Source organism: Osmerus mordax, chromosome 11, assembly GCF_038355195.1.
Source record: "Osmerus mordax isolate fOsmMor3 chromosome 11, fOsmMor3.pri, whole genome shotgun sequence".
NCBI lineage: Eukaryota > Metazoa > Chordata > Actinopteri > Osmeriformes > Osmeridae > Osmerus > Osmerus mordax.
The window spans coordinates 15928688-15939519 of NC_090060.1; the positions used below are offsets into that span (position 1 = coordinate 15928688).

Consider the following 10832-nt stretch of genomic DNA (forward strand, 5'->3'; position numbering starts at 1 on the left):
CACACACACAAAGAGTTCGAGTTGGTTGATCTCATCTCAGAGCCGTTGTAATTACAAATGAGTCACCACTCAGCCAGCTGGCCCTCTGACGCCGTCTTTAAAAAGCACACACACACACACACACCCACCCACACACACACACACACACCCACACACCCCCAAACACATACACACAATCGTATACACACATATACATTCAAAGAATGTCCCCTCATTCACACAAGTCTATGTGCACATGCCTAAACACCCTAAAGCAAACACAGACACACAAACACAGAAACACAGACACACAAACACTAACACACAGACACACAAACACAGACACACAAACACAAACACACAAACACAGACACACAAACACAGAAACACACAAACACAAACACACAAACACAGACACACAAACACAGACACACAAACACAGACACATAAACACAGACACACAAACACAGACACATAAACACAGACACACAGACACACAAACACAGACACACAAACACAGACACACAAACACAGACACATAAACACATAAACACAGACACACAAACACACAAACACAGACATAAACACAGAAACACAGACACAAACACAGACACATAAACACAGAAACACAGACACACAAACACACAAACACAGACATATACACAGAAACACAGGCACAGAAACACAGACACACAAACACAGACACACACCACTGACAGCCTCCACGGTGGGCGTGATCTACTCACAGTGTCATAGAGGGAGAAGGCTGGAAGGGTAGGGCATATTTATAAAATGAACAATGTCACACTCACATGCCCAGACATGCAAAACACAAACACACACAGACACACGCACACACACATATAGACACGAACACACTCGTGATGGTCTATGAGTGAGTGTGTGTGCAAGGTAGGAATAGTATGATGCGTCTCATTAAAATGACTTAGGGACTCTGATAGGCATCATCAATCTAACTTTGTTCTATCATACTCTCTCTCTCTCACCCCCCTCTCTCTGTCTGCCTCTCTCACCCCCCTCTCTCTGTCTGCCTCTCTCACTCTCCCCTCACCCACTCTCTCTCTTTCTGCCTCTCTCTCTCACCCCCCCTCTCTCTTTCTGCCACTGTCAATCTTCCTCTCTCACCCATTCTCTCTCTTTCTGCCTCTCAATCTTTCTCTCTCACCCCCTCTCTCTGTCTGCCTCTCTCTTTCTGCCTCTCTCTTTCTGCCGCTCTCGCCCCCTCTCTCTCTTTCTGCCTCTCTCACCCCTCTCTCTCTCTTTCTTCCTTTCTCTATCTGCCTCTCTCACCCAATTTTATATTTTTCTGCCTCTCTATCTGCCTCTTGGATTGTGCGCCAAATTTCCTCAGGCACAAATGTTATGACACACTTATCTGAAACAAATCTCAATTAACAGCAGATATGTGCCAGTGGATAAAAATAAGAGTCTATATAATGTCCTCGATTAGAAACCTATATTACAGCACCAATGATAGATATAGATTTGGCTGGTACGACAGCAACCCAGCTGTTTACCACAGATGTGAGGCTTGCTCTCACATTCACCAATGAAGGGTACTGTTTGTGTGTGTGTGTGTGTGTGTGTATTTTTCCGTATTTACATGGCAACACCTGTGTAAAACACCCCAGGTAGCGTTAACAAGCAGGAAACATCCAGGCCCAGATCACAGAACTGGATGGTAATTGTCTCATTGTTATTCAGTCCTGCAATATAAACAGTTTGTAAAGCCATTGGTCCATAAAGAGACACACATATACCTCTCCTGCAGAGTGCACGTACACATCATCACTATCTTTCTTTCACACACTTGCACACACGCACAGAAACACACACATACACAGATATCTAGGGAGCGTTAACTGTCCAGGTGGCTATTACAGAGCAGCTGTTTCCAAAACTGGATGTGTGACATTTAGGTACCGGCAGGGCTTAAAGGTTTATAGCAACACCATTAAAAAGAGAGGGAGAGAAAGAGGGATAAGAGACTGAGAGACAGCATGAGAAGGAGGGATAAGGGAAAGGAAGAGAGAGAGGGGGAGAAAGAGGGATAAGAGACTGAGAGACAGAGAGACAGCATGAGAAGGAGGGATAAGGGAAAGGAAGAGAGAGAGGGGGAGAAAGAAAGGAAGAGAGGGGTGGAGAGAACGGAAGGAAGAGAGAGGGGGGGAGAGAGAAAAGAAGAGGTAGGTTTTACTGTAAAGCAGTGAAATCTGTGATTTTTTCCCTCTGTGCTCTTACTGACACCTACTGGTGGAAAAGTAGTATTACTTCTTGCGTGCACACACACACAATGCCACTCAGAAGTAATCATGACTTTCTTTGTTACAAGACAGTGTGTATGTTCTCAACATTCCTCTGTAAACAGTTCTTTTGGCAGGTTTTTGGCAGTTCCAAGTCACTGACCTGACAGTCCAGTCGTTGGAAAATATTAGGTGTAGCACCATCTGTTGGCACAGTGCTTTGTAACGTTGAATTAAATATTTAGGGACACTGAAAGACGTCCACTTTGTTAGGACTGGACTGTTAGGTCCGGTTGCAGTAAGGGTCAGATCTCTGTACCAGGCCAAGAGCGCTACTGAGGCCCCCTGGTGGACATCCCCTCCTCTGTCAAAACAGAGTACACAATCAGCATTGTGGGAAAATGATTTCAACATCATGAACTGAAAGGGAACAGCTGCAGAATCCTGGCATGACGGGGATCTCTCTCTGTCTCTCTCTCTCTCTCTCTCTCTCTCTCTCTCTCTCTCTCTCTCTCTCTCTCTCTCTGTCTTTGTCTCCGTCTCTCTCTCTGTCTCTCTCTCTGTCTCTCTCTCTCTGTCTCTCTCTCTGTCTCTCTCTCTGTCTCTCTCTCTCTGTCTCTCTCTCTGTCTCTCTCTCTGTCTCTCTCTCTCTGTCTCTCTCTCTGTCTCTCTCTCTCTCTCTCTCTCTCTCTCTCTCTCTCTCTCTCTCTCTCTCTCTCTCTCTCTCTCTCTCTCTCTCTCTCTCTCTCTGTCTCACTCATTCCTCTCTATCTCTGCCTCTATCTCTCTCACACACACAAACTCTCTCATTCCCCCCCTCTCTTTCTCTCTCTCTCTCTCTCTCTCTCATTCCTCTCTATCTCTGCCTTTATCTTTCTCACACACACTAACTTTCTCATTCCCCCTTTCTCTCCGTCTCTCTGTCTGTCTCTCAGTCTCTCACACACACACATACACAGTTATGCTGCCCCCCCCCCCCCACACACACACACACACACGTACACACACGTACACACACACACGGGAGCACTGTTTCCACAATGCTTTCCCAGGAACATCAGGCAAGGAATTTTAATGGCAGTGAAAAAATGCCCGTAGTGCAACAGCAGAAAATGCATACTTATGTATGACAGGGAAGAGAGGGAGATGTGTGTGTGTAAGTGTGTGTGTGTGTGTGTGTGTGTAAGTGTGTGCGTGTGTGTGCACATCTGGAAACAATCGAGCTGGATGCTGTCACTTTCTCTCTCTCTCTCTCTCTCTCTCTCTCTCTCTCTCTCTCTCTCTCTATCTATCTCTCTCTCTCTCTCTGGCTCTCTCTCCCCCAGACCCATAAACTCTTAAACAAACACTCAGTCCAGCATATGCTACATTACAGGAAGGGAATCTGACCTACAGACTTACATCCTGCTCACACACACACTCACACACTCACACACACACAGCAGATTAATCAGGGATCCTTACCTGTAAATTACAATTTATAGTGTAATTTGACACTGAATTACTAGTAAGTGAACAAGGGGAAACAGACTGTGGCAAAGCTGGACAGGAGTCAGGCTTTGCTGAAAGTCTGTTGGATTGAAAATCATATGTTTCATGTTGAGTTTCCACTTAAAGTGCAGCAGCAAAAAATGGATAATAAAATCCTCTCATATTTCTTTTTTAAATGTAGTGGTGAAACAAATAAGCAAGAAACGAGTTTGCCTATTCAAGACAAGACCTCAATGGTGTAGTATACTGCACACCCACTAGAGGGCAGTATTGACCAAGCAGACCATTTACAGAGGCAGCAACCATGAAAAACTGTTTTTATTTCTCATCGACTGGTACAAAAGTGACTTTTAAATAACAAACAATATTTTTTATTTTTTAACGTCTCATTTTTACAAAGATAAATTAGCATTTCTTACAATACATTAATGACATAAAACACATCGTATTTCCTTAACAAAATAATTAATTTTCTTTCAAAAGTACTTCACGGAGCTGTGTGTGTTCTGATCAAGAGGAAGCTGAATACATACATACGTGTATTTACATATATTTACATATATATATATATATGTAAATATACATACTGTATATATTTATTTCCTTGTTGACTGTGCCTGCAGTCTGAGGCACTTACAGGTTAAAATCTCGCTTTATTGAGCAAAACAGCATCTCCTGTTAGAGGCCAGTGGGCCCTCAGTACAGCTCCACCCGGGGTGGGGGCCCAGGAGGCCCAGGAGGCCCAGGAGGACACTCCTCTGGGAAGAGGATGACACCCAGCACACAGCTGGAGCCTCCTACATTCACTTAACCCTCGTGCTGCCTTCGGGTCACATGACCCAAAGGTTCATAACGAACCATCGTTGTGTTTACCCAATTTTACCCAATATAAAACAAATAAAAATAATTTTCTTTTAACCTTCGCAATGTGGGGGGTCTGAGACAGCCCAACGGTTAAAAGAAAATGCTTCATTTTGTTTTTGTATGCGGTAAAGTTGTCGCAATACGACGGTGGGTCACAATGACTGATGGGTCAGAATGACCCGAAGATAACACAAGGGTTAAGACACTCAAGACATAACTCATCAAAACAAAAAGATTGTCTGGCTAAAATAAAATATACTCTGTCTGTTTGTCTGTCTCTCTGTTTGCCTCTCTTTCTAGCTGTCTGTCTGTCGTAGTGTCTGCCTGCCTGCCTGCCTGCCTGCCTGTCTGTCTGTCTGTCTGTCTGCCTGACTGTCTGCGTGCCTGCCTGTCTGCCTGCCTGACTGTCTGCGTGCCTGTCGGTTCTGTGTTTATTCCTCTGATGGCAGCAACCTAATGTCATAATAACCTAGCTGATGCAGCAGATTTGATGGCTGTGGATCTCATAAGACTAAACTGTGTGTGTGTGTGTGTGTGCGTGCGTGCATGTGTGTGTGTGTGTGTGATTCTCTCATATTTGCATAATGTGAGTTGATTGTCACATACCCTTCATACCCATTTATAAGGAGGATTGACCTCATACATAAAACTGCCATAATTCCATATTAGGGAAAAAATAGGAAGTCAACTCCAGGGCATTCCATGGTTCCCATGGTAAATGAAGATAGCTGGGTGAGAGGGAGGTTCAGAGAATGTCCGTCTAGTCTGTAAGACTGCACACATCAGCCAGACTGCTTGAAGAGTACTGAGGTAAAATACACAGTCCTACATTTCCCAGGTGACTTAACTGCTTCAACATAGACTAAAGCTATGTCATCTAGTCCAGTACTAGCACAGTCAGTCCTAGTCCAGTACTAGCACAGTCAGTCCTAGTCCAGTACTAGCACAGTCAGTCCTAGTCCAGTACTAGCGCAACCAGACATAGTCCAGAACTAGAACAGCCAGATCTAGTCCAGTACTAGCACACCCAGATCTAGTCTTAGTGCACTAGAGGGCTTGTGGGGTCTAGATCCTTTATGTCACCTGCACCAGGATGTTCCAGTGTATATTCCACCGTTTAACGGCAACTCTCTAGAGACACGATGGCGAACGGTTCGGCAGAACGCTGGGTCGGCCCGTTCCTGGACGCTGGGTCAGGGGCCGGGATGACGAGGATCTCCGAAAGGAGGAGACAGTTCCACGGTGCCGCTTGTCTTACCCCTCCCTCATCCTCCCAGTCCTTTCATCTCTCCACCTGCCTCTCTCTCTGTCTCTGTCTCCCTCCCTCCCTCCCTCCTCCCCCAACGCCCCTCCACTCCCTCACACCACAGTCTCGTTGCCCTTGCCCGCTTTCACCCAGCTGTCCCCCGGCGCCCTCTTGCCCCGCCCCCCCCCGCCCCTCCCTCAGCAGACGTCCCCAGCAGCGCCTCCAGGTGTGCAGGGTCTTGGCCGACCAGATCCACATGCCCGAGGTGATGCCCACCAGCAGCGACATGAAGATCCTCAGCATCTCCGACGCCACGTACGAGTCCCTGGACGACGCCCTGAAGTCCCCCCAGTTGGTCAGCTGGTACAGGTAGCAGCCAATCACGGTGGACGCCGGCACCGTGTACAGGACGGAGAACACGCCGATCTTCACCATGAGGCGCTCCAGCTTGTCCGTCTTGGCGCCGTCCTTCTGGAGGTTGGAGCGGATCTTGAAGAGCGCCACCAGGCCGCCGCAGATGAACAGCGTGCCCACGAGGAGGTAAGTGGCGAGGGGAGCCACCACGAAGCCCGTGAGCGCCTCCTGCTGCTGGTTGCCCACGTAGCACAGGCCCGTGAGGTCATCGGCGTCCACCAGACGCATAATGAGGATGACGATGGTTTTGACGGCCGGGATGGCCCACGCCGCGATGTGGAAGTAGGAGCTGTGCATCTCGATGGCCTCGTGGCCCCACTTTAACCCCGCCGCCAGGAACCAGGTGAGGGTCAGGATCACCCACCTGGAGAGGAAGGGGGGAGGAACAGGGGGCATGGAGGGGGGAGGAACAGGGGGCAGACAGGAAGAAAGCGTTAGAAAAGAATACCAAATGTGAGATCGGTGTTTTGGAGTGCAGGGTGTGTGTCTGCAGGGTGTGTGTCTGCAGGGTGTGTGTCTGCAGGGTGTGTATGTGTGTGTGTCTGCAGGGTGTGTGTGTGTCTGCAGGGTGTGTGTGTGTCTGCAGGGTGTGTGTGTGTGTGCCCACCAGAGGGAGGAGGCCATGCCAAAGAAGTAGAGCAGCAGGAAGACGATGGCACAGCCGGTGCTCTTCAGCCCTTCCTGCACCAAGACGGGCACTGCTGCCTCCTCCAGGTCACATGACACACGCTCGCGACCCAGAGTCAGGCGAACCTGAGGGGAGGACGGATGGAGGGAATAGGGAGTCACATTGTTAAACGTTTTGGTCCTGTGTTGGGTTGTAAGGTTGTTTTTGTCAGTAAGTCAGTAAAGATGAACATCAGTAATATTCAACAGTGGTGCCGAGCGATCTGACCGCGCCTCCTCACCAGATAGGCCACGCTGTAGAGGTTGCAGCACATGGACAGGAAGATGATCGGCCGCTCGGGGTAGGAGAAGCGGGCGGAGTCCAGGAGGAAGGTGAGCACGGTGAGGGTGGTGCAGAGGAAGCAAAGCACCGCCCACACCGCCATCCAGGCATCCGTGAACACCTTGGCGCCGCGGCGATACAGCCCGCTGTCGTAGCCGCACTGCAGCGCGCAGCTGTGGCTCCGCCTCACCCAGGCGTACTGGTCCGGCCCCGCCCCCAGCGCCTGGCACTCCTCCTCCTGGGGGGGCAGGGGCCGGGGAGGGTGGTAGGGGGTCTCCTCGTCCCCCGGGCCCTCCATGCACATGTGGTTGTGGTCGTTCTGGGGGGGGAACAGGCTGCAGTTCAGCAGCTCCGGCCACACGAAGCCGAACTCCGTCAGGACCGGGAGGCACTTCCTCTTGACAGACAGGCACATGCTGCCGCACGGGCCAATAGGGATGGGCACCTTGTCTGTGCACATGGGCACATAGACGGAACACAGGAAGAACTGAGAGAGAGAGGGAGGGAGGGATTGGATTTTAGTTTTATTATTATTGTTGGAATAAAAGGGTTTGGAAAGAGAACTGATTCTTTTGAAGGGAGTTTGTGTCCATAGCCGTGTGTGTGTGTGTGTGTGTGTGTGTGTGTGTGTGTCTGAGTAAGAGGTGAACTAATCTGAGGGATGTTTTGGAGTTGGAGGCGGAAATATCAGCTTTACTCTGTGGTCGTTCACTGGCACACACACACACACGCTCACACACGCTCACACACTCACTCACCCCTCTCTCTTCCTTTTTCTTTTTTTGCTCTTCCTCTTTCTACAACTTTCTCTCTCCCTCTCTCTCTCTCTTTCCGACACACAACACACTCTACCAGGGGAGGAGATTAGACGTTAACCTACCCTAATGACCTCAATAAGGCACGCCACAAGGACCACAACAATATCCCCACTGAAAACAAATAGACACCACATTGAATTAGTAGCTGTGTTCACAATACTGTAATATTTCCCCCTTGAAACCAAATTGACTCTGGCTCGCTGTTCAACATCACATCCATGTTATACGATAGCAAATTCCACAGCGCATACCGGACAGAAATACACAGGGCATCTCGATAGCAAATAGGAGGCCTTCAAACTGATATTTTGGACTAATTGCCCACAAACACATGTCACTCATCATTACATCCAGCGGCCTCTAATAAAACCATTTAGAGCAACAGAAAGAATGAGAGCAATTGAATTTCCATTCCCCGTTAGAGGATCAGCTGAACAGAGGGACGGACAGACAGACCAGTGTTGATACTGAGCACTTTTGTTGCCTAGCGTTGTGACTGAGGACGGCATGGTTGTCATGGGGAGATGCCTAACTTCCCAGCATGCCCTGCTCTGTTCTACCCTGCCCTAAACAAGGCTGGCTGGCTCTGTCATGTGCTCTCTTACCATGCTGCACACACACACACGCGCGCGCACACACGCACACACACACTGAATATGAGGCTTAAAACTTATACCGAAAACAAACCAAGAAAAAACGATCTGCCTGTGTCCGTATGTATGATTGTGCATGCGTGTGTGTGTGCATGTGTGTGTGATTGTGCGTGTGTGATTGTGTGTGTGTGTGTGTGTGTGCATGTGTGTGTGATTGTGCGTGTGTGCATGTGTGTGTGATTGTGTGTGTGTGTGTGCATGTGTGTGTGATTGTGCGTGCGTGTGCGTGTGTGTGTGGGGGAGCATGGGTGTGTGTACACTACCTTCAGCTGGCTGGAACAGCCGTACTGTATGAGTGGTGTGAAAGTTGTCAGTTGTAACTCCGCGTCAGACTGGAGCACGTTGCCGACCAGGTTGGGCATTTTAGTGACATTATAGCCCAGATCTTGACACATCGCGATGCGGATCGGATCACAGGTCATCTCCTCCGTCTCCTCGCCGAAGCCGTGCGCCAGCCCCATAGGTCCGGCACCGGACAGTAGAGCGAGGGCCAACACCACTGAGGAGAGAGCATCCATAGTCCAGGGCTGATGCATTTTGTCTTTCCAAAGTAATAGTTACTCTAAAGAGATCAGATGAACAGCTCTGCGCGGCTGTTTATAGTACACTGGGATCTGGAGAAGTTGGTCCGCTTCAGAGTGTGCGGTCAGCGGCTCCACCGCAAATAAAAACAAACCGCTTTGCTTGAATCAGAGCTGGTATCCAAGTCCACCGATTAAAGTTCGTAAAAAGTATCCAAAAGAAATGTTATCTAAGATTTCCAGATTTCTCCCTGCCGTTAAAGAACATTTTCATCACAACAAACGTGCATATCCGTGGTTCTCACTCAAACAGTAGAAACGTCCCGAAGCCCACGTTATGTTTCCTTTCCCTTGTATCTCCGTTATTGGACGTTTAGTGGCAGGAGTACGGGGCTCGGTTTCTGCGGCTTCTGCCCGCGCGCAGCTGCCCAGCTTGGTAAAGAGCGAGCTTTTCGTCTCTGCTCTGAAAGACCGACCTATCAGCTACCAGGAGACCTCTGAGAAGCCAATGGGTGACCAGGAGTAGGCTAGTCTAGGCGGGGTCTGGGATGAAAAGAGTCCGCTGCTTCGTCCAGAACCCGTGAACGGACTCTCTCTCTCTGCTACTGAGACGACAAACTCCAGAACCACTATTTATTCCGGCTGCGGTTTGTTTTTATTGGCCTTATATTTAGAAATAAAAAGCCACCTCGCTCCTGAAACAGACGAGTTCTGTATTTATTTTAAGTCGCTAATGGTCTTAAAAGTGGGCTCACCACAAGTTCCACTCCTGCTAAAGGTCTTTCAAGAAAAGAGTCCCGGACACTGATTGAATGGAGGAACTAGGACATAGCAGAGGAACCTGAAATCTGTGTGACATTTTCTCCATGTACTGGCGGCCTCCTACAAACATCCAAGCCAGCTGGAGGCCCTTCTAAAGTGGTTGTTGTGTCTGGTTATGGTGCCTTGAATCTCTGGCAGTCTTTAGTCCGTTTTACGTGAGTGTGTTGACCTTTGCTGATAACTCTAGATGCTGGCATAGATACAGGTTAGGTATTGGCATTCCATGCATGACCTCACCAAAACACACACACTTATACACACATGGAGGGGGGAGGGGGTTCAAGAATCAGACTGTGCCACACTCCTGGTCCTGCAATCCAACAGAGCGAAGACAGGACTGTAACATGGACAGGATACCAGTTTTCTCCAGACTAGACCCCAGCTCCAGTCTCCAGTCTGGAGAACACTGTAGCTGGGGTCTAGTCTGGAGAACACTGTAGCTGGGGTCAGTGTTCTCCAGACTAGAGCTACAGTGTTCTCCAGACTAGAGCTACAGTGTTCTCCAGACTAGACCCCAGCTACAGTGTTCTCCAGACTAGGTTCAACTCCCAGCTCTGCTAGTCCTCAGAGCTGTTCTGGGGGATTTTACGTGACAATTGATTGGCAGCAGTAACAACCCCCTCACTCCCCCCCCCTCCCCTCCCAACCCCCCTCCCCTTTGTCATGCATCAGGAAAGCCCCCTGCCCTACTGTGACCCCTAGGTCAACTCCTGAGTAATTAGCACTCGGCTGAAACAATGGCGTGTGGCTTAGAGCTGATGACTATCAGGGGGTGCAGCGGGCTGAGTGTGTGTGTGTGTGTGTGTGTGTG

The 10832-nt window shown here is 49.0% G+C and overlaps 1 protein-coding gene across 1 annotated transcript; it reads right to left on the reverse strand.

The window, feature by feature from the left end:
• Nucleotides 1–5957: 5957 nt before the first annotated feature.
• fzd4 (frizzled class receptor 4) lies at nucleotides 5958–9562 on the reverse strand. The gene is given in 5 exon segments (XM_067245962.1): nucleotides 5958–6029; nucleotides 6031–6622; nucleotides 6866–7011; nucleotides 7167–7694; nucleotides 8942–9562. Coding segments are annotated over 5 exon segments (1611 nt in total). The 5' UTR covers nucleotides 9215–9562.
• Nucleotides 9563–10832: the final 1270 nt, after the last annotated feature.